The sequence below is a fragment of the Eleutherodactylus coqui genome, chromosome 11 (assembly GCF_035609145.1).
Source record: "Eleutherodactylus coqui strain aEleCoq1 chromosome 11, aEleCoq1.hap1, whole genome shotgun sequence".
NCBI classification, from domain to species: Eukaryota; Metazoa; Chordata; class Amphibia; order Anura; family Eleutherodactylidae; genus Eleutherodactylus; species Eleutherodactylus coqui.
The window spans coordinates 35706329-35733067 of NC_089847.1; the positions used below are offsets into that span (position 1 = coordinate 35706329).

General features: G+C 50.9%; 1 protein-coding gene across 1 annotated transcript in view; it reads right to left on the reverse strand.

Annotated features, from left to right (window-relative positions):
• LOC136581700 (lysophosphatidylcholine acyltransferase 2-like) overlaps window positions 1-23023 on the reverse strand; it is a 92199-nt gene extending 69176 nt beyond the window's left edge. Inside the window, exon 1 of the mRNA XM_066582323.1 lies at window positions 22941-23023. Within this exon, the coding sequence (XP_066438420.1) occupies window positions 22941-23023 (83 nt within the window). The remainder of the gene's footprint in view (window positions 1-22940) is intronic.
• Window positions 23024-26739: the final 3716 nt, after the last annotated feature.

Consider the following 26739-nt stretch of genomic DNA (forward strand, 5'->3'; position numbering starts at 1 on the left):
ACAGTATTTGGGGGATGTGATGAGGGGGAGAGGACAGTATATGGGGGCTGTGATGAGGGGAGACGACAGTATATGGGAGATGTGATGAGGCTGTCAAGCAGCCTAGCAGTGGTGTACATCCACCACTTCCAGTGGCTCAAAGTAAATCAGTACCAGAAAGTATATGCAGGATGTGATAAGGGGAGAGAGGACAACATGGGGTCTGTAATTGAGGGGAGAGGACAGTATATGCGAAATGTGATGAGAAAGGAAAATACAGTATATGATAATTGTGATTTATAAGGGATATGATGAGGGGAGAGGATAGTATATGGGGGATGTGATAAGGGGAGGGGACAGTATATAGGGGATGTGATAAGGGGAGAGAGGTCTGTAATTGAGGGGAGAGGACAGTATATGCGAAATGTGATGAGAAAGGAAAATACAGTATATGATAATTGTGATTTATAAGGGATATGATGAGGGGAGAGGATAGTATATGGGGGATGTGATAAGGGGAGGGGACAGTATATAGGGGATGTGATAAGGGGAGAGAGCATACTATATGGGGGATGTGATGAAGGAAGAGGTTAGTATGTGGGGATGTGATAAGAAAGAAAGTAAAGTATATGGGGGATGTGATAAGGGGAGAGAGGACAGTATAGGGGATATTATGAATGGAGATTATGGTATATGGCGGATGTGATAAGGTGAGAGAGAACAGTATATGGGGGTTGTGATAAGGGTAGGAGAGGACAGTGTATGGGGGATGTGATGAGGGGGGTGAGGACAGTAGTTGGGGGATGTGATGAGGGGGAGGACGGTCTATGGAGGATGTTATGAGGGAGAGGACAGCATATGGGGGATGGGATGAGGGGAGGGAACAGTATATGGGGGATGTGATGAGGGGAGGGGACAGGATATGGGGGATGTGATGAGGGGAGAGGACAGCATATGGGGGATGTGATGAGGGGGAGAGGACAGTATATGAGGAATGTGATGAGAGTGAGGACAGATTATGGGGAATGTGATAAGGGGGGAGAGGACAGTATATGGGGTCTCTAATGAGCGGAGAGGACAGTACATGGGGGCTATGATAAGGAGGGAGAGGACAGTATATGAGGGCTATGATGAGGAGGGAGAGGGCAGTATATGAAGGATGTTATGAGGGGGAGACAGAACAATATATGGGGGTTGTTATGAGAGGGGGGCAGTATATTGGGGATGTGCTGAGGGGAGGGGACAGTATATGGGGGATGTGATTCGGGAGGGGACAGTATATGGGGGATGTTATGAGGGGAGAGGACGTATATGGGGATGTGATGAGGGGAGAGGACAGTATATGGGGGATGTGGTGAGGGGGAGCAGACAGTATTTGAAGGATGTGATGAGGGGAAAGGACAGTATATAGGGGGTGTGATGAGGGGAGAGCACAGTATATGGGGAATGTGATGAGGGGAGAGGACAGTATATGGGGGATGTGATGAGGGGAGAGGACAGTATATGGGGGATGTGATGAGGGGGAGAGGACAGTATTTGAAGGATGTGATGAGGGAAGAGTACAGTATATGGGGGATGTGATGAGGGGAGAGGAAGGTATATGGGGGATGGGATGAGGGGGAGAGGACAGTATTTGAAGGATTTGATGAGGGGAGAGGACAGTATATAGGGGGGTTGATGAGGGGAGAGGACAGTATATGGGGGATGGGATGAAGGGAGAGGACAGTATATGGGGGATGGGATGAGGGGAGAGGACAGTATATGGGGGATGTGATGAGGGGAGAGGACAGTATATGGGGGATGTGATGAGGGGAGAGGACAGTATATGGGGGATGTGATGAGGGGGAAAGGACAGTATTTGAAGGATGTGATGAGGGGAGAGGACAGTATATGGGAGATGTGATGAGGGGGAGAGGACAGTATATGGGGTATGTGATGAGGGGAAGAGGACAGTATATGGGGGATGTGATGAGGGGAAGAGGACAGTATATGGGGGATGTGATGAGGGAGAGGACACTATATGGGGGATGTGATGAGGAGAGGGCAGCATATGCGGGATGTGATGAGGGGAAGAAGACAGTATATGGGGGGATGGGATGAGGGAGAGGGCAATATATGGGGATGTGATGAGAGAGAGGACAGTATATGGGGTATGTGATGAGGGGAGAGGACAGGTTATGGGGGATGTGATGAGGGGAGAGGACAGTATATGGGGGATGTGATGAGGGAGAGGACAGTATATGAGGGATGTGATGAGGAGGAGAGGACAGTATTTGGGGGATGTGATGAGGGGGAGAGGACAGTATATGCGGGCTGTGATGAGGGGAGAGGACAGTATATGGGGAATGTGATGAAGGAAGAGGACAGTATATTGGGGATGGGATAAGGTGTGAGGACATTATATGGGGGATGTGATGAGGAGCAGCAGACAGTACATGGGGGATGTGATGAGTCTTAAAGAGGTGGCCTCTGCAGTAATAGTGACCCCCCACAGTGGCCTCTGCAGTAATAGTGACCCCCCACAGTGGCTTCTGCAGTAATAGTGACCCCCCATAGTGGCTTCTGCAGTAATAGTGACCCCCCCCCCCACAGTGGCCCCAGTAGTAAGTGTTCCCCACAGTGGCCCCAGTAGTAAGTGTTCCCCACAGTGGCCCCAAGTAGTAAGTGTTCCCCCAAAAGGACCCCCACAGTGGCCTCTGCAGTAATAGTGTTCCCCCAAAGGGACCCCCACAGTGGCCTCTGCAGTAATAGTGTTCCCCCAAAGGGACCCCCACAGTGGCTTCTGTAGTAATAGTGGCCCCCCACATTGGCCTCTGCAGTAATAGTGACCCCCCACAGTGGCCTCTGCAGTAATAGTGACCCCCCACAGTGGCCTCTGCAGTAATAGTGACCCCCCACAGTGGCCTCTGCAGTAATAGTGACCCCCCACAGTGGCCTCTGCAGTAATAGTGACCCCCCACAGTGGCCTCTGCAGTAATAGTGACCCCCCACAGTGGCCTCTACAGTAATAGTGACCCCCCCCCCCACTGTGGCTTCTGCAGTAATAGTGACCCCCCCCCACAGTGGCTTCTGCTGTAATAGTGACCCCTCCATAGTGGCTTCTGCAGTAATAGTGACCCCACCCCCACAGTGGCCCCAGTAGTAGGTGTTCCCCACAGTGGCCCCAGTAGTAGGTGTTCCCCACAGTGGCCCCAGTAGTAAGTGTTCCCCACAGTGGCCCCAGTAGTAAGTGTTCCCCACAGTGGCCCCAGTAGTAAGTGTTCCCCACAGTGGCCCCAAGTAGTAAGTGTTCCCCACAGCGGCCCCAAGTAGTAAGTGTTCCCCACAGTGGCCCCAGTAGTAAGTGTTCCCCACAGTGGCCCCAGTAGTAAGTGTTTTCCACAGTGGCCCCAGTAGTAAGTGTTTTCCACAGTGGCCCCAGTAGTAAGTGTTCTCCACAGTGGCCCCAGTAGTAAGTGTTCCCCACAGTTGCCCCAGTAGTAAGTGTTTTCCACAGTGGCCCCAGTAGTAAGTGTTTTCCACAGTGGCCCCAGTAGTAAGTGTTTTCCACAGTGGCCCCAGTAGTAAGTGTTCCCCACAGTGGCCCCAGTAGTAAGTGTTCCCCACAGTGGCCCCAGTAGTAAGTGTTCCCCACAGTGGCCCCAGTAGTAAGTGTTCCCCACAGTGGCCCCAGTAGTAAGTGTTCCCCACAGTGGCCCCAGTAGTAAGTGTTCCCCACAGTGGCCCCAGTAGTAAGTGTTCCCCACAGTGGCCCCAGTAGTAAGTGTTCCCCACAGTGGCCCCAGTAGTAAGTGTTCTCCACAGTGGCCCCAGTAGTAAGTGTTCCCCACAGTGGCCCCAGTAGTAAGTGTTCCCCACAGTGGCCCCAGTAGTAAGTGTTCCCCACAGTGGCCCCAGTAGTAAGTGTTCTCCACAGTGGCCCCAGTAGTAAGTGTTCCCCACAGTGGCCCCAGTAGTAAGTGTTCCCCACAGTGGCCCCAGTAGTAAGTGTTCCCCACAGTGGCCCCAGTAGTAAGTGTTCCCCACAGTGGCCCCAGTAGTAAGTGTTCCCCACAGTGGCCCCAGTAGTAAGTGTTCCCCACAGTGGCCCCAGTAGTAAGTGTTCCCCACAGTGGCCCCAGTAGTAAGTGTTCCCCACAGTGGCCCCAGTAGTAAGTGTTCCCCACAGTGGCCCCAGTAGTAAGTGTTCCCCACAGTGGCCCCAGTAGTAAGTGTTCCCCACAGTGGCCCCAGTAGTAAGTGTTCCCCACAGTGGCCCCAGTAGTAAGTGTTCCCCACAGTGGCCCCAGTAGTAAGTGTTCCCCACAGTGGCCCCAGTAGTAAGTGTTCCCCACAGTGGCCCCAGTAGTAAGTGTTCCCCACAGTGGCCCCAGTAGTAAGTGTTCCCCACAGTGGCCCCAGTAGTAAGTGTTCCCCACAGTGGCCCCAGTAGTAAGTGTTCCCCACAGTGGCCCCAGTAGTAAGTGTTCCCCACAGTGGCCCCAGTAGTAAGTGTTTTCCACAGTGGCCCCAGTAGTAAGTGTTTTCCACAGTGGCCCCAGTAGTAAGTGTTTTCCACAGTGGCCCCAGTAGTAAGTGTTCTCCACAGTGGCCCCAGTAGTAAGTGTTCTCCACAGTGGCCCCAGTAGTAAGTGTTCCCCACAGTGGCCCCAGTAGTAAGTGTTCCCCACAGTGGCCCCAGTAGTAAGTGTTCCCCACAGTGGCCCCAGTAGTAAGTGTTCCCCACAGTGGCCCCAGTAGTAAGTGTTCCCCACAGTGGCCCCAGTAGTAAGTGTTCCCCACAGTGGCCCCAGTAGTAAGTGTTCCCCACAGTGGCCCCAGTAGTAAGTGTTCCCCACAGTGGCCCCAGTAGTAAGTGTTCCCCACAGTGGCCCCAGTAGTAAGTGTTCCCCACAGTGGCCCCAGTAGTAAGTGTTCCCCACAGTGGCCCCAGTAGTAAGTGTTCCCCACAGTGGCCCCAGTAGTAAGTGTTCCCCACAGTGGCCCCAGTAGTAAGTGTTCCCCACAGTGGCCCCAGTAGTAAGTGTTCCCCACAGTGGCCCCAGTAGTAAGTGTTCCCCACAGTGGCCCCAGTAGTAAGTGTTCCCCACAGTGGCCCCAGTAGTAAGTGTTCCCCACAGTGGCCCCAGTAGTAAGTGTTCCCCACAGTGGCCCCAGTAGTAAGTGTTCCCCACAGTGGCCCCAGTAGTAAGTGTTCCCCACAGTGGCCCCAGTAGTAAGTGTTCCCTACAGTGGCCCCAGTAGTAAGTGTTCCCCACAGTGGCCCCAGTAGTAAGTGTTTTCCACAGTGGCCCCAGTAGTAAGTGTTTTCCACAGTGGCCCCAGTAGTAAGTGTTTTCCACAGTGGCCCCAGTAGTAAGTGTTTTCCACAGTGGCCCCAGTAGTAAGTGTTTTCCACAGTGGCCCCAGTAGTAAGTGTTTTCCACAGTGGCCCCAGTAGTAAGTGTTTTCCACAGTGGCCCCAGTAGTAAGTGTTTTCCACAGTGGCCCCAGTAGTAAGTGTTTTCCACAGTGGCCCCAGTAGTAAGTGTTCCCCACAGTGGCCCCAGTAGTAAGTGTTCCCCACAGTGGCCCCAGTAGTAAGTGTTCCCCACAGTGGCCCCAGTAGTAAGTGTTCCCCACAGTGGCCCCAGTAGTAAGTGTTCTCCACAGTGGCCCCAGTAGTCCGTGTTCTCCACAGTGGCCCCAGTAGTCCGTGTTCTCCACAGTGGCCCCAGTAGTCCGTGTTCTCCACAGTAACATAGTAACATAGTATGTAAGGCTGAATGAAGACAATGTCCATCTAGTCCAGCCTGTCTATCCTACTGTGTTGATCCAGAGGAAGGCAAAAAAAACCAAGGCCAGAAGCCAATTAGCCCTTTTGGGGAAAAAATTCCTTCCCGACTCCCTAATGGCAATCAGACTGTTCCCTGGATCAACCCCTAATAGTTCCTACCTGCCTGTATCCCCGGATTGACACTTAACCTAATATTTATATCCTGTAATATCCTTCTTCTCCAGAAAGACATCAAGTCCCCTTTTAAACTCCTCTATGGATTTTGCCATCACCACTTCCTCCGGTAGAGAGTTCCACAGTCTAACTGCTCTTACAGTAAAGAATCCCCTTCTATGTTGGTGATGAAACCTACTTTCCTCTAATCGTAGCGGATGTCCTCTTCTTACCGTCGTGGTCCTGGGTGTAAACAGATTGCTGGAGAGATCCATGTGTTGTCCCCTCATGTACTTATACATGGTTATTTGGTCGCCTCTTAACCTTCTTTTTTCTAGAGTAAATAGTCCCAATTTGGATAGCCTCTCTGGGTATTCCAGTCCCGTCATTCCATGTATTAGTTTAGTTGCCCTTCTTTGAACCCCCTCAAGCACTGTGACATCTTTCCTGAGCACCGGTGACCAGAATTGTACGCAGTATTCCATGTGAGGCCTGACAAGTGCCTTATATAATGGAAGGATAATGTTCTCGTCCTTCGCCCCTATACCTCTTTTAATGCACCCCAAGACTTTATTTGCCTTTGCAGCAGCTGACTGGCATTGGTTACTCCAGTTTAGTCTATTATCCACTAATACCCCCAGATCCTTTTCCATATCACTTTTCCCTAGTGGTACCCCATTAAGTGAATATTTGTGACATCCGTTTCTCCTGCCCATGTGCATAGTCTTACATTTTTCAACATTGAACTTCATTTGCCATTTTTCTGCCCAAGCCCCTAGCTTATCCAGGTCCATTTGTAGCCGCACATTGTCCTCCGTTGCATTAATTATGTTGTATAATTTTGTGTCATCTGCAAATATTGATATTTTGCTGTGCAGCCCCTCTATCAGGTCATTGATAAATATGTTGAACAGAGTGGGGACTAATACTGAACCCTGTGGCACCCCGCTAGCGACTGTGGTCCAATCAAAGTACGCACCATTTATTACCACCCTCTGCTTTCTATCATTGAGCCAATTTTTTACCCACTTACACACGTTTTCGCCTAGTCCGAGCTGCCTCATTTTGTATATTAGCCTATTATGTGGCACGGTGTCAAAGGCTTTAGAGAAGTCCAGATATACAAAATCAATAGATTCTCCCTGGTACAGCTAAGAGCTTACTTCATCGTAGAAACTGATCAGATTTGTCTGACATGAGCGACCCTTCATGAATCCATGCTGGTGAGGAGTTATTCCCTTATTCTCCTTGAGGTACTCATCGATGGCGTCTCTCAGAATCCCCTAGAAAATTTTTCCCATTACTGAAGTGAGACTTACTGGCCTGTAGTTACCAGGCTCACTTTTGCTCCCTTTTTTGTAAATTGGAACCACGTTGGCAATGCGCCAATCCAATGGTACTACACCGGTCTTGATAGTGTCTAGAAATATTAGGTATAGTGGCCTAGCTATCTCGTCACTTAGTTCCCTTAGTATCCTTGGGTGTAATCCATCTGGGCCCGGCGATTTATCAATTTTAATTTTCTTTAGCCGCTTCCGCACCTCCTCCTGCGTTAGGTATGAGATCTTTTGTGAGGGGTTCATTTTATTCCCCTGCATCTCGTGTGGCATTTCCTTTTCTTTTGTGAATACACTTGAGAAGAAACTGTTTAGTAGATTTGCTTTCCCTTCGTCATCATCAATGATTTCTCCTGCATTGTTTTTTAAAGGGCCAGCGCTCTCCCTGCAAATCCTTTTGCTGTTAATGTAGTTGAAAAATAGCTTCGGGTTGTTTTTGCTCTCTTTGGCGATCCGTCTTTCTGCTTCCTCCTTGGCAGTTTTGATCGTATCTTTGCATATTTTGTTTTTTTCCCTGTATGTTTTTAGCGCTTCTTCGCTGCCTTGTTGCTTTAGTAGTTTGAACGCTTTCTTTTTTTCGTTTATTGCCCCGCTTACCGTCTTGTCGAGCCACATTGGTTTCCTTTTAGTTGAGTTTCTTTTATTTTTAAAGGGAATGAACTGTTCACATGAGGCGATTAGGATTCTTTTGAACTTTTCCCATTTGTCCTCCGTACTGATATTTTTGAGGATGTTGTCCCAATTAATGTTACCGATAGTTCTAAGCTCATCAAATTTTGCTTTACTAAAGTTTAGTTTCTTTGTCACTCCCTGATAAGGCTTCCTATTGATTGACAGCTGGAAGTTGATTATATTGTGGTCACTGTTCCCCAAGTGCCCCTCAACCTGCACCCCCTTTATACGGTCCGGTTTGTTGGTTAGTACTAGGTCCAGAATGGCCCTCCTTCTTGTTGGTTCCTGCACAAGTTGGTTCAGGTAATTGTCTTTAATTACTCTCAAGAATTTATCACCCCTGTGAGATTTGCAGGTTTCGTTCTCCCGTGTTATATCTGGATAATTAAAGTCCCCCATGATAATTACTTTGTTTCGCTTTGACACCTCTTCTATCTGCCTTAGTAGTAAGTTTTCAGTTTCTTCTGTTGCTTTTGGTGCTCTATAGAAGACCCCTATCAGGATTTTGTTATTTTTTCCTCCCTGTATTTCTACCCACAGAGATTCCACCTGTTCGTCTCCTACCCCTATATCCTCCCGTAGCCTCGGCTTCAAGTTCGATTTGACGTACAGACATACCCCTCCCCCTTTCTGGTTCCTTCAGTCTCTTCTGAAGAGATTGTACCCCTGCAAATTCACCGCCCAATCGCACTTATCATCAAGCCATGTTTCCGTAATTCCGACTATATCATAGTTTTCATCAGTCATTCTCGCTTCAAGCTCACCCACTTTACCAATCAGACTTCTTGCATTCGTGGTCATACAATTTATATAATTTTTTTTGTTTTTTAAATTTGTTTTGTTGCTATTCGTACTTATGGCTGATCTATCAATTCTATCTGTACTAACCCCACCCCCTGCTCGACCCCCCCCATTCCCTTTGCTTGGACCCGGATCGCTAGTTACACTGGCTACCCCACTATTTCTCATTTTACCCCCCCCCCAGTCCCTAGTTTAAACACTCCTCCAGCCTTCTAGCCATCTTATCCCCCAGCACAGCTGCACCCTCCCCATTAAGATGCAGCCCGTCCCTACGGTAGAGCCTGTAGCCGACAGCAAAGTCAGCCCAGTTCTCCAGGAACACAAATCCCTCCTTCTTACACCAACTCCGGAGCCACTTGTTTACCTCCCTAAGATCCTGCTGCCTTTCTAGTGTGGCTTTAGGTACAGGTAGTATTTCCGAGAAAAGTACCCTGGAGGTCCTCGCCCTAAGCTTGGACCCGAAGTCCCTGAAATCATTTTTGAGGGCCCTCCATTGACCTCTAACTTGTTCATTGGTGCCAACGTGCACCATGACCGCTGGATCCTCACCAGCCCCTCCCAGTAATCTGTCAATCCGATCCGCGATGTGTCGAACTCGAGCGCAAGGAAGACAACACACCGTTCGACGATCCCGGTCTTTATGGCAGATTGCCCTCTCTGTCCCCCTAATTGAGTCCCCCACCACTAGAACCTGTCTAGCCTGCCCTGCGCTCCCCATCCCCGTCTCACTGGAGCAGTCATCCCCCTGGCGTTCAGAGGGCATGTCGTGCTGCAGCGGTGCTGGCTCTGTAATGGCATCGCCCTCATCTGCCAACGTTGCAGACATGTTGGGTTGTGCCAGTTCAGGACCAGCCTCCCTGGATCTATTCCCTCTACGCCTCCTTCTATCTGACACCCAGCTGACTGCCTGCTCCCCCTGCACTTCCGTACTACCATCTGCCCCCGCCTCTACCCCAGCGAGTGTCTGCTCAGTGAGCACCAAACTCCTTTCCAGGATGTCAATGGCTCTCAGTGTTGCCAGTTGCCCGTTTAGATCCAGAATTTGGGCTTCTAAATGTGCGACGTGCACGCATCTTGCGCAACAGTATGCCCCCCTCGATCGGCTGATCAAGGACCGCATACATTGCACAAGTAGCACACTGGATGACATTGCCAGACATGGAGCTCATCCTAATGGGGATCTACAATTTACTTGTGGAAGTAGTGAAGATAGACTTGATCACTCTCCGCTCACACGCTGCTACAACTGCTCACACGCTGCTGCAACCGCTCAACTGCTGACCCGCTGCTGCAACCGCTGACCCGCTGCTGCAACCGCTGACCCGCTGCTGCAACCGCTGACCCGCTGCTGCAACCGCTGACCCGCTGCTGCAACCGCTGACCCGCTGCTGCAACCGCTGACCCGCTGCTGCAACCGCTCACCCGCTGCTGCAACCGCTCACCCGCTGCTGCAACCGCTCACCCGCTGCTGCAACCGCTCACCCGCTGCTGCAACCGCTCACCCGCTGCTGCAACCGCTCACCCGCTGCTGCAACCCCTCACCCGCTGCTGCAACCCCTCACCCGCTGCTGCAACCCCTCACCCGCTGCTGCAACCCCTCACCCGCTGCTGCAACCGCTCACCCGCTGCTGCAACCGCTCACACGCTGCTGCCTCTGTGCAACTACTCACGCTGCCGCTCTCACGCAACCTCTTACCCGCTGAGACTTATGCACAACCGGTCACAAAATTTATTTTTTTTTACCCCCCTCACAAACACTTAGACCCCCAGACACACACACACACAGAAGACACAAATAACCAGATACACAGAAGACACACACTTAGCTCACAAACACACACAGAAGATACTTATCAGCTCCTCCACTCCTCCTGGTGACGTCACCCGCTGTCCCGGCGGCCGCTCACTCTGCCCTCCTGTCTCAGCTGCTCCGTTCTGGTCCCCTCCGCTGCTGCTGGCGCTGGACTCCTGGTGGCCTCTTGGCGCCGGCTACTGCGCTCCGGTCTTCTCCTTGCTGCCCCCGCACCTGCTTCGGCGCTGGTATCGGCTGCTGAGCTGCTCCGCTGTCCCCTTCAGCCCCCCGCTCGTACCTCCGTCTCGTGCCGCTGCTCCTGGCGTCAGCCCCAGTAGTACGTGTTCCCCACAGTGGCCCCAGTAGTACGTGTTCCCCACAGTGGCCCCAGTAGTAAGTGTTCCCCACAGTGGCCCCAGTAGTAAGTGTTCCCCACAGTGGCCCCAGTAGTAAGTGTTCCCCACAGTGGCCCCAGTAGTAAGTGTTCCCCACAGTGGCCCCAGTAGTAAGTGTTCCCCACAGTGGCCCCAGTAGTAAGTGTTCCCCACAGTGGCCCCAGTAGTAAGTGTTCCCCACAGTGGCCCCAGTAGTAAGTGTTCCCCACAGTGGCCCCAGTAGTAAGTGTTCCCCACAGTGGCCCCAGTAGTAAGTGTTCCCCACAGTGGCCCCAGTAGTAAGTGTTCCCCACAGTGGCCCCAGTAGTAAGTGTTCCCCACAGTGGCCCCAGTAGTAAGTGTTCCCCACAGTGGCCCCAGTAGTAAGTGTTCCCCACAGTGGCCCCAGTAGTAAGTGTTCCCCACAGTGGCCCCAGTAGTAAGTGTTCCCCACAGTGGCCCCAGTAGTAAGTGTTCCCCACAGTGGCCCCAGTAGTAAGTGTTCCCCACAGTGGCCCCAGTAGTAAGTGTTCCCCACAGTGGCTCCAGTAGTAAGTGTTCCCCACAGTGGCCCCAGTAGTAATAGTGTTCCCCACAGTGGCCCCAGTAGTAATAGTGTTCCCCACAGTGGCCCCAGTAGTAATAGTGTTCCCCACAGTGGCCCCAGTAGTAATAGTGTTCCCCACAGTGGCCCCAGTAGTAATAGTGTTCCCCACAGTGGCCCCAGTAGTAATAGTGTTCCCCACAGTGGCCCCAGTAGTAATAGTGTTCCCCACAGTGGCCCCAGTAGTAATAGTGTTCCCCACAGTGGCCCCAGTAGTAATAGTGTTCCCCACAGTGGCCCCAGTAGTAATAGTGTTCCCCACAGTGGCCCCAGTAGTAATAGTGTTCCCCACAGTGGCCCCAGTAGTAATAGTGTTCCCCACAGTGGCCCCAGTAGTAATAGTGTTCCCCACAGTGGCTCCAGTAGTAATAGTGTTCCCCACAGTGGCCCCAGTAGTAATAGTGTTCCCCACAGTGGCCCCAGTAGTAAGTGTTCCCCACAGTGGCCCCAGTAGTAAGTGTTCCCCACAGTGGCCCCAGTAGTAAGTGTTCCCCACAGTGGCCCCAGTAGTAAGTGTTCCCCACTGTGGCCCCAGTAGTAATAGTGTTCCCCACTGTGGCCCCAGTAGTAATAGTGTTCCCCACAGTGGCCCCAGTAGTAATAGTGTTCCCCACAGTGGCCCCAGTAGTAATAGTGTTCCCCACAGTGGCCCCAGTAGTAATAGTGTTCCCCACAGTGGCCCCAGTAGTAATAGTGTTCCCCACAGTGGCCCCAGTAGTAATAGTGTTCCCCACAGTGGCCCCAGTAGTAATAGTGTTCCCCACAGTGGCCCCAGTAGTAATAGTGTTCCCCACAGTGGCCCCAGTAGTAATAGTGTTCCCCGCAGTGGCCCCAGTAGTAATAGTGTTCCCCGCAGTGGCCCCAGTAGTAATAGTGTTCCCCGCAGTGGCCTCTGCAGTAATAGTGTTCCCCGCAGTGGCCTCTGCAGTAATAGTGTTCCCCGCAGTGGCCTCTGCAGTAATAGTGTTCCCCGCAGTGGCCTCTGCAGTAATAGCGTTCCCCGCAGTGGCCTCTGCAGTAATAGCGTTCCCCACAGTGGCCTCTGCAGTAATAGCGTTCCCCACAGTGGCCTCTGCAGTAATAGCGTTCCCCACAGTGGCCTCTGCAGTAATAGCGTTCCCCACAGTGGCCTCTGCAGTAATAGTGTTCCCCACAGTGGCCTCTGCAGTAATAGCGTTCCCCACAGTGGCCTCTGCAGTAATAGTGTTCCCCACAGTGGCCTCTGCAGTAATAGTGTTCCCCACAGTGGCCTCTGCAGTAATAGCGTTCCCCACAGTGGCCTCTGCAGTAATAGCGTTCCCCACAGTGGCCTCTGCAGTAATAGTGTTCCCCACAGTGGCCTCTGCAGTAATAGTGTTCCCCACAGTGGCCTCTGCAGTAATGGTGTTCCCCCAAAGGGACCCCCACAGTGGCCTCTGCAGTAAGTGTTCCCCCCACAGTGGTCTCTGCAGTTTAGTGACCCCCCACAGTGGCCTCTGCAGTTTAGTGACCCCCCACAGTGGCCTCTGCAGTAATAGTGACCCCCCCCCCCACAGTGGCCTCTGCAGTAATAGTGACCCCCCCCCCCCACAGTGGCCTCTGCAGTAATAGTGTTCCCCACAGTGGCCTCTGCAGTAGTAGTGTACCCCACAGTGGCCTCTGCAGTAATAGTGTTCCCCACCGTGGCCTCTGCAGTAATAGTGTTCCCCACAGTGGCCTCTGCAGTAATGGTGTTCCCCCAAAGGGACCCCCACAGTGGCTTCTGCAGTAAGTGTTCCCCCCACAGTGGTCTCTGCAGTTTAGTGACCCCCCACAGTGGCCTCTGCAGTTTAGTGACCCCCCACAGTGGCCTCTGCAGTAATAGTGCCCCCCCCCCACAGTGGCCTCTGCAGTAATAGTGACCCCCCCCCCCCCACAGTGGCCTCTGCAGTAATAGTGACCCCCCCCCCACAGTGGCCTCTGCAGTAATAGTGACCCCCCCCCACAGTGGCCTCTGCTGTAATAGTGACCCCCCCCCCCCCCCACAGTGGCCTCTGCAGTAATAGTGACCCCCCCCCCCACAGTGGCCTCTGCAGTAATAGTGACCCCCCCCCACAGTGGCCTCTGCAGTAATAGTGACCCCCCACACAGTGGCCTCTGCAGTAACTGCGACCCCCACAATTGCCCAAGTAGTAATAGTGCCCCCCAACCCCCCATAGCGGCCCCAGTGGTAATAGTGAATTAAGATGAGTCAGCACGATGAACAATAAAATGTCTATGTGCACACGAGCGTGTAGACCATTTTTGTAAATAGTATATAAGACGGGCTGAGAGTATATGGGCAGCAGGCTCGCCTATGGATCTGATGAGATGCCTGGGACCTTTACCCTGATTTGACGTGACTCCTGCCTCGATAGAAATCCAGGGCTTCATTTACAATGGGCTCTGGGTCTCTAGAGCGATGGCAGTTTTTGGGGACCGCTATAGACCAGAAATGGAAGGGACCTTTTTATTTGTTTTTAATACTTCGGTCTTCTTTATTGTCCTTTCTCTTGTGTCAGTGGGTCCCAAAATCAATCCTTCCACTATAAGGGGGTATTGCAGGCTAATGCTGAGGATGTGATGTCCTCGGGATGGGTTGTCAGTGGTTGACCAGCTGGGGTCCGCCACTTTGATTCGCCGCCGATCAGCTGATTGTCCGGCTTGTCAGTGCAGCAGGCTGGACATTGTCATTGGTGGTCTGGGTCAGGAGTGTGGTGGGTGGCTTCATTCCCATTGAGACCAGTGGGAGTGATGCTTTCAATTACACTTCCGGATTCTCATTGCAGTCAGAGCCAAAGGTGAAATGGGAGGCATCGCTCCTGTTGGTTTTGGTGAGGGGGGAAGCCATCTATTGCATTTCTAGCCTTGACTACCAATGACTATATCCAGCCCGCTGTACTGACAGTGAGCCAGAGGATAAACTAATGTAGCGGGGATCCTGAGCGGCGGATCCCCGCTGGTTGACTGTTGGTGCTCTATCCTGGGGATAGGTCATCAATGGTAAAAGCACGGAATAACCCTTTAATTGCCAACATATTCCTTACATATACTTTTGATGTATATATTCTATATATATTGATATTTTATCAATTGCAGCTTGAACAAGGTAGTAAATGGTTGGCTATCTATCAGTTCCATGGAAATAGAGCCGTGCTCACACATTAGCAGTATAACTCCATTCACAAGGGGGCTAGGGTACTGCCATTCTCGTGATCACTGGAGGTCCCGGTGGTCGGTCTCCCAGCCTCGTACATTTATCTCCTAGTTTTCCTGGTGGTTTAGGGTAGAAGAACGGGTTCAAATGTATTTCACTTCACACTGTGAGGTGCCCCTAAGTGGTTTAGGGAGTTTTGACCAAAGTGATTATATGTTGCACAGGGCTTCTGTGGGTTCAGCTATTTCCAGTTCAGCAACAGAACTACCCTGCACTTCTTTTAATGTTTTTATGGGTTCAGGTGAGAAATGTTAAGATAAGGTAACTTTTAAAAAGGTTGAAATGCTTTAGTATGGAAAACTAATTTGAACTAAACGTCTTATATATAATGTTTATGGCCATCTCTACCACCCCAGCTGAGGCCATGCGGACACACAACTGGGTACATAGAAGTGTCGGACAAAGCCTAAGGCCTCATGTCCACGGGGAAAATCAGATCCGCTGCAGATTCTACATGGAGAATCTGCAGCGGGTCCCTCCTGCCCCGCGGACATGAGCGCTGAAAATAGAAATTTAAAAGCATTTACCTATCCGTAGCGGGCGGCGAAGGTCAGCTGTTCCTCACGGCCGGATCTTCATTTTCGGCCGGCGGATGAATTCCTGTCGCCGGCACGTCTTCGACGTGCCGCGCGCATGCGCCGGGCACATCCGCCGAGCCGAAGCAAGGGAGATGCGGCCGTGAGGAAGAGCAGAGCTTCGCGGCCCGCTGCGGGTGAGTAAATGCTTTTAATTCCTATTTTAGGAAAATGGAGCATGGTCCAGATTTTTTCATGCTCCATTTTTTTTTAAATGCCTTTTATTGACGATCCGCGGGTATTTATCTACCCGCGGGTGGTCAATGCATCCCTATGGGGTGCGGATCCGCGCGCGGGAGATCCGCTGCGGATTTTAAATCACATTTTGCCCGTGGACATGAGCCCTAAGGCCTCATGTCCACTTGAAAAATACAATCCGCGCAGAATCTGCCGCGGATTTGCTTTAAGTGGTATTTTTTTTGCATGCAGATATCCGCACACATTGCTATCAATGTGATAGCAATGTTGCCGATCCGTGCGGAATGCGCGGCAGAATCGAGCATGCCGCTTTTTTTCTCCCGCGCATGAAAAATGCAATTCTTTTAAAATGCCATCCGCAGGTGCAAAATTCAATTTAACGGACCGTGGATGGCCAATGATTCCCTATGGGCAAAATCCGCTGCGGATTCCGCAATTCCATTTAGCTAGTGGACATGAGGCCTTAGAGCTCTCCTTACTGCTACACATGAAGTTCAGTTCTGGTCCCAGGGCCTTAAAGGGGTTCTACCAAGATTATAACTTATCCCCTATACACAGGATGAGGGAATAAGTGTTTAATCAGTGAAGGTCCAGTTGCTAGTACACCTACCAATGAAAAGAATTGGGGTCCTTTGTTTTTCATGGATGAATGGAGTGGCGGTAAAGCATACACATTGCTTCTTCTACATCCCTATGGAACTGCCAGAGATAGCGAGCATGCGTGCTGGGGAAGAGCTGTATCATGGGATTGATTGGCTAGTGGGAGTGGCCTAATTTAGGGATGTGGACACTATTGGGGATTATAGGACAATCAGGCCTCTATGAAGCAACATGCTCTACGGGGGCTCCTGTGAAGTAAGCAGGAACAGAGTAGAGGAGAACAAACAGTCTTTCTCGTATTATAAGCTTGCAACGTTTAAGCTTTTCTTTAGGTTTCTGTACCACTTGTTGGCGGTTGCATTTAGTAAAGTTGCGTTGTTTACACTAAATGTGGTTGCAGTTGTTTTCTTAATGGGGAACCACTTGGGATTCACCACCCTACATGTTACTAATCAGTGTATCGCTTCACATCAGGAAGGAGGACATGATGGGTTGGTTGTCTAGTTATGCCCAGGATCTGTGATCATCTCAAGTGTCTCTGATCCTGGGTTTACACATACAATATCTTCCCTTGGGCTTGCCGTACAGGCTGCACTGCAGTTTGTGGCTTACGTGTTAATATTCATATCTTTGTGGAAACCAGAGCTGTAATTGCCTTCACATGGGGCAAATATTCAGTTTGTTGCACTTGCCCTGCATTTACATACCTTACCAAGGCCTCCCCCTGGCACCTGGGGCACGTGCTCCCTCTCATCCCTCATTTACATACCTCACCAAGGCTTCCCCCGGCACCTGGGGCACGTGCTCCCTCTCATCCGTCATTTACATACCTCATCAAGGCCCCCCTGGCACCTGGGGCACATGCCCTTTCTCATCCCTCATTTACATACCTCACCAAGGCCCCCCCCCCCTGGCACCTGGGGCACATGCCCCCTCTGATCCCTCCCTGACCTCCGTCTAGCTACAACTTTGCTGCAAACAACCATTTTCTCACCCATATGTATTTGGATTCAATTCCATAAATTTAAGAAATGGTTTATTTAGAAAGTATTGTCTAAAATCAGCCTTCACCAGAAATTAGACACCAGAAAATAAATTCTCGCATGCTCCAAAATAAAAACTTAAGAGAAGTGTCAATTATAAAAGACTTTATTTATTTAAGGTTTTCAACATTTTAGTGTTATGGCTTCCCTAAGGCTGCAGATCCAGAAGAAAGCGAAAAATCCCTCGACACTTTTAGCCAATTTGTGTCACAGGGAAAAAATTCCTTCTTGACCCCGGGAAAAGGCGATCAGTCCTAGAACCCTGGATCAGAGCCGCTGATGATAGTGTGATGGTGGTGGGCATTGTACATGTAGAGCTGGGGTGGGGCGCTGTGTGGGTGTCCAAATGAAGTTGCTGGCTGGGTGTACAGCTAGTAGACGCTGTGTGGCGGGGTGCATGGTGACGGCGCTGTATGGCGGGGTTCAGGGTGAGGGTGTTGTGTGGCGGGGTGCAGGGTGAGGGCGCTGTACAGCAGGGTACAGGGTGGGACGCTGTGTGACTGCACCCCCCTTATAGTCCGAGGGAAGAATCATTTGCTGTTTCAGTGGATGAATGAGCGATCCTGGTTGTCAGGTCATGGTCACATGATCAGTACTTCCAGAATTACAGCCTTCATTCATTCAGAATTGTTGTCACAGCAAATGGAGGATAATGCTTGCTTCATTGCAGCATCTCTCTGTAGAGCTGGGGGGCGCTGTGTGGCTGCGTGCAGGGTGAATGCGCTGTGCGGCTGCCTGTTGGGTGAGGGCGCTGTGTGGCGGGGCGCAGTGTGGGACGCTGTGTGACTGCACCCGTCCAAGGGAAGAATCATTTGCTGTTCCAGTGGATGAATGAGCGATCCTGGTTGTCAGGTCATGGTCACATGATCAGTACTTCCAGAATTACAGCCTTCATTCATTCAGAATTGTTGTCACAGCAAATGGAGGATAATGCTTGCTTCATTGCAGCATCTCTCTGTAGAGCTGGGGGGCGCTGTGTGGCTGCGTGCAGGGTGAATGCGCTGTGCGGCTGCCTGTTGGGTGAGGGCGCTGTGTGGCGGGGCGCAGTGTGGGACGCTGTGTGACTGCACCCGTCCAAGGGAAGAATCATTTGCTGTTCCAGTGGATGAATGAGCGATCCTGGTTGTCAGGTCATGGTCACATGATCAGTACTTCCAGAATTACAGCCTTCATTCATTCAGAATTGTTGTCACAGCAAATGGAGGATAATGCTTGCTTCATTGCAGCATCTCTCTGTAGAGCTGGGGGGCACTGTGTGGCTGCGTGCAGGGTGAATGCGCTGTGCGGCTGCCTGTTGGGTGAGGGCGCTGTGTGGCGGGGCGCAGGGTGGGACGCTGTGTGACTGCACCCGTCCAAGAGAAGAATCATTTGCTGTTCCAGTGGATGAATGAGCGATCCTGGTTGTCAGGTCATGGTCACATGATCAGTACTTCCAGAATTACAGCCTTCATTCATTCAGAATTGTTGTCACAGCAAATGGAGGATAATGCTTGCTTCATTGCAGCATCTCTCTGTAGAGCTGGGGGGCGCTGTGTGGCTGCGTGCAGGGTGAATGCGCTGTGCGGCTGCCTGTTGGGTGAGGGCGCTGTGTGGCGGGGCGCAGGGTGGGACGCTGTGTGACTGCACCCGTCCAAGGGAAGAATCATTTGCTGTTCCAGTGGATGAATGAGCGATCCTGGTTGTCAGGTCATGGTCACATGATCAGTACTTCCAGAATTACAGCCTTCATTCATTCAGAATTGTTGTCACAGCAAATGGAGGATAATGCTTGCTTCATTGCAGCATCTCTCTGTAGAGCTGGGGGGCGCTGTGTGGCTGCGTGCAGGGTGAATGCGCTGTGCGACTGCCTGTTGGGTGAGGGCGCTGTGTGGCGGGGCGCAGGGTGGGACGCTGTGTGACTGCACCCGTGCAAGGGAAGAATCATTTGCTGTTCCAGTGGATAAATGAGCGATCCTGGTTGTCAGGTCATGGTCACATGATCAGTACTTCCAGAATTACAGCCTTCATTCATTCAGAATTGTTGTCACAGTAAATGGAGGATAATGCTTGCTTCATTGCAGCATCTCTCTGTAGAGCTAGGGGGCGCTGTGTGGCTGCGTGCAGGGTGAATGCGCTGTGCGGCTGCCTGTTGGGTGAGGGCGCTGTGTGGCGGGGCGCAGGGTGGGACGCTGTGTGACTGCACCCGTCCAAGGGAAGAATCATTTGCTGTTCCAGTGGATGAATGAGCGATCCTGGTTGTCAGGTCATGGTCACATGATCAGTACTTCCAGAATTACAGCCTTCATTCATTCAGAATTGTTGTCACAGCAAATGGAGGATAATGCTTGCTTCATTGCAGCATCTCTCTGTAGAGCTGGGGGGCGCTGTGTGGCTGCGTGCAGGGTGAATGCGCTGTGCGACTGCCTGTTGGGTGAGGGCGCTGTGTGGCAGGGCGCAGGGTGGGACGCTGTGTGACTGCACCCATCCAAGGGAAGAATCATTTCCTGTTCCAGTGGATGAATGAGCGATCCTGGTTGTCAGGTCATGGTCACATGATCAGTACTTCCAGAATTACAGCCTTCATTCATTCAGAATTGTTGTCACAGCAAATGGAGGATAATGCTTGCTTCATTGCAGCATCTCTCTGTAGAGCTAGGGGGCGCTGTGTGGCTGCGTGCAGGGTGAATGCGCTGTGCGACTGCCTGTTGGGTGAGTGCGCTGTGTGGCGGGGCGCAGGGTGGGACGCTGTGTGACTGCACCCATCCAAGGGAAGAATCATTTGCTGTTCCAGTGGATGAATGAGCGATCCTGGTTGTCAGGTCATGGTCACATGATCAGTACTTCCAGAATTACAGCCTTCATTCATTCAGAATTGTTGTCACAGCAAATGGAGGATAATGCTTGCTTCATTGCAGCATCTCTCTGTAGAGCTGGGGGGCGCTGTGTGGCTGCGTGCAGGGTGAATGCGCTGTGCGGCTGCCTGTTGGGTGAGGGCGCTGTGTGGCGGGGCGCAGGGTGGGACGCTGTGTGACTGCACCCGTCCAAGAGAAGAATCATTTGCTGTTCCAGTGGATGAATGAGCGATCCTGGTTGTCAGGTCATGGTCACATGATCAGTACTTCCAGAATTACAGCCTTCATTCATTCAGAATTGTTGTCACAGCAAATGGAGGATAATGCTTGCGTTATTGCAGCATCTCTCTGTAGAGCTGGGGGGCGCTGTGTGGCTGCGTGCAGGGTGAATGCACTGTGCGGCTGCCTGCAGGGTGAGGGCGCTGTGTGGCGGGGCGCAGGGTGGGACGCTGTGTGACTGCACCCGTCCAAGGGAAGAATCATTTGCTGTTCCAGTGGATGAATGAGCGATCCTGGTTGTCAGGTCATGGTCACATGATCAGTACTTCCAGAATTACAGCCTTCATTCATTCAGAATTGTTGTCACAGCAAATGGAGGATAATGCTTGCTTCATTGCAGCATCTCTCTATAGAGCTAGGGGGCGCTGTGTGGCTGCGTGCAGGGTGAATGCGCTGTGCGGCTGCCTGTTGGGTGAGGGCGCTGTGTGGCGGGGCGCAGGGTGGGACGCTGTGTGACTGCACCCGTCCAAGGGAAGAATCATTTGCTGTTCCAGTGGATGAATGAGCGATCCTGGTTGTCAGGTCATGGTCACATGATCAGTACTTCCAGAATTACAGCCTTCATTCATTCAGAATTGTTGTCACAGCAAATGGAGGATAATGCTTGCTTCATTGCAGCATCTCTCTGTAGAGCTGGGGGGCGCTGTGTGGCTGCGTGCAGGGTGAATGCGCTGTGCGACTGCCTGTTGGGTGAGGGCGCTGTGTGGCAGGGCGCAGGGTGGGACGCTGTGTGACTGCACCCATCCAAGGGAAGAATCATTTGCTGTTCCAGTGGATGAATGAGCGATCCTGGTTGTCTGGTCATGGTCACATGATAAGTACTTCCAGAATTACAGCCTTCATTCATTCAGAATTGTTGTCACAGCAAATGGAGGATAATGCTTGCTTCATTGCAGCATCTCTCTGTAGAGCTGGGGGGGCGCTGTGTGGCTGCATGCAGGGTGAATGCGCTGTGTGGCGGGGCGCAGGGTGGGACGCTGTGTGACTGCACCCGTCCAAGGGAAGAATCATTTGCTGTTCCAGTGGATGAATGAGCGATCCTGGTTGTCAGGTCATGGTCACATGATCAGTACTTCCAGAATTACAGCCTTCATTCATTCAGAATTGTTGTCTCAGCAAATGGAGGATAATGCTTGCTTCATTGCAGCATCTCTCTGTAGAGCTGGGGGGGCGCTGTGTGGCTGCATGCAGGGTGAATGCGCTGTGTGGCGGGGCGCAGGGTGGGACGCTGTGTGACTGCACCCGTCCAAGGGAAGAATCATTTGCTGTTCCAGTGGATGAATGAGCGATCCTGGTTGTCAGGTCATGGTCACATGATCAGTACTTCCAGAATTACAGCCTTCATTCATTCAGAATTGTTGTCACAGCAAATGGAGGATAATGCTTGCTTTATTGCAGCATCTCTCTGTAGAGCTGGGGGGCGCTATGTGGCTGCGTGCAGGGTAAATGCGATGTGCGACTGCCTGTTGGGTGAGGGCGCTGTGTGGCGGGGCGCAGGGTGGGACGCTGTGTGACTGCACCCGTCCAAGGGAAGAATCATTTGCTGTTCCAGTGGATGAATGAGCGATCCTGGTTGTCAGGTCATGGTCACATGATCAGTACTTCCAGAATTACAGCCTTCATTCATTCAGAATTGTTGTCACAGCAAATGGAGGATAATGCTTGCTTCATTGCAGCATCTCTCCTTAGAGCCGGGGGGCGCTGTGTGGCTGCGTGCAGGGTGAATGCGCTGTGCGGCTGCCTGTTGGGTGAGGGCGCTGTGTGACGGGGCGCAGGGTGGGACGCTGTGTGACTGCACCCGTCCAAGGGAAGAATCATTTGCTGTTCCAGTGGATGAATGAGCGATCCTGGTTGTCAGGTCATGGTCGCATGATCAGTACTTCCAGAATTACAGCCTTCATTCATTCAGAATTGTTGTCACAGCAAATGGAGGATAATGCTTGCTTTATTGCAGCATCTCTCTGTAGAGCTGGGGGGCGCTGCGTGGCCGCATACGGGGTGTGTGCGCTGTGCGGCTGCGTGCGGGGTGAGGGCGATGTGCGGGGTGAGGGCGCTGTGCGGCTGCGTGCGGGGTGAGGGCGCTGTGCGGCTGCGTGCGGGGTGAGGGCGCTGTGCGGCTGCGTGCGGGGTGAGGGCGCTGTGCGGCTGCGTGCGGGGTGAGGGCGCTGTGCGGCTGCGTGCGGGGTGAGGGCGCTGTGAGGCTGCGTGCGGGGTGAGGGCGCTGTGCGGCTCCCTGCGGGGTGAGGGCGCTGTGCGGCTCCCTGCGGGGTGAGGGCGCTGTGCGGCTGCCTGCGGGGTGAGGGCGCTGTGAGGCTGCGTGCGGGGTGAGGGCGCTGTGCGGCTGCCTGCGGGGTGAGGGCGCTGTGCGGCTGCGTGCGGGGTGAGGGAGCTGTGCGGCTGCCTGCGGGGTGAGGGCGCTGTGCGGCTGCCTGCGGGGTGAGGGCGCTGTGCGGCTGCCTGCGGGGTGAGGGCGCTGTGCGGCTGCCTGCGGGGTGAGGGCGCTGTGCGGCTGCCTGCGGGGTGAGGGCGCTGTGCGGCTGCCTGCGGGGTGAGGGCGCTGTGAGGCTGCCTGCGGGGTGAGGGCGCTGTGAGGCTGCCTGCAGGGTGAGGGCGCTGTGAGGCTGCCTGCAGGGTGAGGGCGCTGTGAGGCTGCCTGCAGGGTGAGGGCGCTGTGTGGTGGCGCGCAGGCTGGGCATGGGCTGGGCTACTCACAGATCGTCCATGCTTGGCGGGTTGGTAGCGTGTGGTGTTGGGTAGTTCCTCAGTATCTTCCTTAATCTTTCACTGGATGCCATGAACTCGGGTCTTGCTTCCCGTCCGTCTAGGTTGGCCCGTTCCTCACGCACATTGCCTGGTAGCCAGCAGCTCTGCGACTTCCGGAAAGTGATGGTGTTACCTGCGCTGGATCCTCTCTCTTCGTCCTCGCCTCGTGATCAGAGCTCCAGGCTTTCCACGCTGCAGGGTTAGCTTGGAATGCGGTGATGTCACAATGTTTAGAATTCTCTCATCCTATGATGTCACAATAAGTGCTCCACAGGCCGCCATCTTGTTATATCGCAAATGATGATGAAAGCGGTCGCATCACTACATGCAAAGTGGATGGGACCATAAAGGTCGCATATAAATTATGCACAACATTAACCCCTTAATGCTCCATGATGTACTGTTAAGTCATGGAGGTTTGGGCTTTGTATGGAATGGGTTCTGGGCCGATCCTACTCTATACAATGCTGTCTGGTATAGCTGACACCCGCCTGCAACATATTAACCCTTTAAATGCTCCGATCGAAGTTTGGAGGTCCCTAACGGTTACAATGGCAGCTGGGGGCCTTCTGCACACTCCCAGGGCTTCCATTGCAGATTGCCTATGAAGCCTGATCTTAAAAGGGGTTGTCCCAAGTTTGCATTCATTATAATGTTGCTTCCATCAAAAAGGCTCTTAGAGAATCATTATATTGTGCATGAGACCTAAGGTGAAATGCAAGTGCCTGTAGCGCCAAATGGTGAGGGATAGAGGAATACAATGCTTTGACATCGCAAGTTACCCAGGTTTTATCTGCCCCCCATTTGTGTCCTGCTAATATTTGAATGACACTATTGCTATTAGGAATATATCCGGGGATTTGAACTACCACAGCAATTGGGTAGGTAGAAAATTACAGCCTGAGTCTCTCACATAGGGATCCTCGTCCCGAAACTATTGGGCGCATGGGAGGTGGAAATACATTTTTGTGAGACTTGGGAATCCCATAAAAATTTGCAAGAATAGGATTTTTGGGAACTAGATAAGCCATTTCTTTGTCACTTAATACCCCCATTGAGCCCCCTCTGGTAATCAAATCAGACAATGAATGGGTGAATGTTACGGTGGGATCAATCTCTAATTTTCTATAAGTTTTATCATCATTGAGTATTTTTTCAACACATAAACTGTATAATGCATTATCCATTATGGCAATGGTGCCCCCTTTGTCCGATTGCTGAATTATTAAATCAGTATCGTTAATGAGATTCTGTAAGTCACGTCTCTGGGACACTGAGATGTTAACATTTTAATATTTGGATGCATCTTTCTTCTGACTGGATCTATATAGGTCATTAAGATCTCTTTCCATACTGTTTTGAAAATCATCCAGCCATCTAGTTCTGAGATGTTTGGGGTAAAAAGAGGGATTGGGAATCCTCATATCTGATGGCATTGGAATTGAATCTGGTGCCATATCAGTGTCCATCTGTTCTTTTTCTAGTTGTTCTAAATCCCAGAGAAAGGCAGTGTCCCTTGTTGTTAGGTCTCCATGTTTGTCGTCTTGTTTTGCAGACTCCTAAGAAGCTGTTCTGTTTGCCCCATTGATTCTGGTTTGTTCGCAGAAATACTTCTTTACAATGAGGTCCCGAACAAATTTGTTTAGGTCCAGCATAGTATTGAAAGGGTCAAACGTGCAGTCAGGTACAAAATTCCTACCCTTATTGATAATTTCCAATTGCTGGTTAGAGAGAATACGGGGTGTGAAAAAAATTATATTGTCCGCTAATTCCGAATGGTTGGTCTGCGGCTGGGGTATCTCCTTCTTGGCATATGGCCCCCTCTCGGTGCCTTGTTTTTTGACAGTCTCCCCATAGTCTGCATTCTTTGTGTTGGTTCTTCAAATACCTGAGGGTCACCACTGGAGACATCTGATGATACATGGGATGTGTCCCCTTCCCACTCTGAGGAGGAGAATGTGACACTATTCAAATTGCCTGTATGACTTCTCATTGATTGTTTCTTGAGAATTGATTTGGGTTTTTGAATCCTTTTGGAACTCCAGTTGTAAACTTTGTCATCTTGGTAATCGCGTCTGTCTCTTTCCAGTTTGGTTTTTTTTATGTGAATTATCTTTTCTTCCATTTTATGTAGTTCCATATCCTCTTTTTGTATTAGATTATCCCATTCTGTGGAATTCTAAGTTGCTCTCAATTTATGTTCAATGTCTTGTATGTCTTTCTGCAATTTATTTAATTTTAATTGCTCATTATCAACTATCAATCTCATCAGAGCAATCGGAGAAGATATCATTCCAACTGGACAGAAAATCATCATCATAAATTGTTGTTGGTATTTTTTCAAACACAATCCTCTTGGGATCATTGTAAGATCCAAATATTTATTCAGGGAGTGTTGGTCCCACCAAGTCTGTAATTCTGATTTCTTATATTTGGTTAATGATTGGATTAACCCCTTTGTGTCAGGATGCATACTTTGTATATTGTCCTGAAACAGACTGGATAATTTTTGCATCTTGGCCCGGACAACTGTTTCTTGTTCAGCCATCATACTTTGTTGAAAACACCAATAAAAATTAACATAGGTACATTAGAGTCCCATAAAACGTACTAATAATAGATGGTATACCTTAGTGGCTAAATTTTCATTTACAAATAGTGTGAGTATCGTGAGCAAATGTCCAAAAATAATGGAGATACTGCACTTATAAATATGGGTAGAATTTACCTCAATCCTTGTATACTTGCATTTGGTGCTGTGCATAGTCTCCTCAGAACAAGTTATTCATAGCAACAGCGGCCAGGTAATTCCAAAGAAAAAGACACTTGAAAATAGTGTGCTGTGCTGTCAGCTTGCTCACTTCATATGTCTCACGATCCACTGCTTGCTCAAGCGGTTTCACCTGCCCCCGGTCCTGGGCTTAAACAGCAGAAAATTCCATGCAGGAAAAAGTGTCATCCACGCTTGCTTGCAGAATAAAATGTATAATCTTCCTTTATTTAGACATATTTAAAATTTGCCAGGTATACACATCTCTGGACCAGACGCGTATGGGGATGGGATGAGGTGAGAGGACATTATATGGGGGATGTGATGAGGAGCAGTAGACAGTATATGGGGGATGTGATGAGTCTTAAAGAGGATCTGCAGCACCTGAAGTAAGGAATGTCTTCTCATTCACTGCCTGACTGACATGAGGCTCTTCTTAAGGAGAGTATATAGTAGATAGGTTGTTGAATCGTATATATTGTATATCATACATGTGACTATATATATATGTGTGATCAAGGAGACGTACTGTCAGATGATGGGTTCTTCTTCCCCCTTTCGTTTACTTCCTTTCCTTCATTAATTCTGAATACTTGTAAATTTCAGCTTTTTCTTTCCCAGCGGAGGACACGGCCCAGGTACGATCCTGTCCTATAACAGAGCTAACAGTGCGGTTGCTATACTTTGCATCAGCAGGAACCCCTAAACATTCAATCATCCATGGCTAATCTGAGATCAGAGGTGGGCAAGAAATATAATGTCACTCGCAGTCACCAATAAGATGGTGGATCAGTGATTTGCAGCCGACGGCTCTCCAGCTGTTCTGTGACCGCAGTGTGATGGGAGTTACATATCACAGACCACTTTATGTAGTAGTACAAGTATTTTGTTAGTGTTTTATATAATTGAAGCTTAATTTATATAAAACCCTAACAATATACTTGCACTACTACAACCGATCAGCTGTTCAGCGGTCGG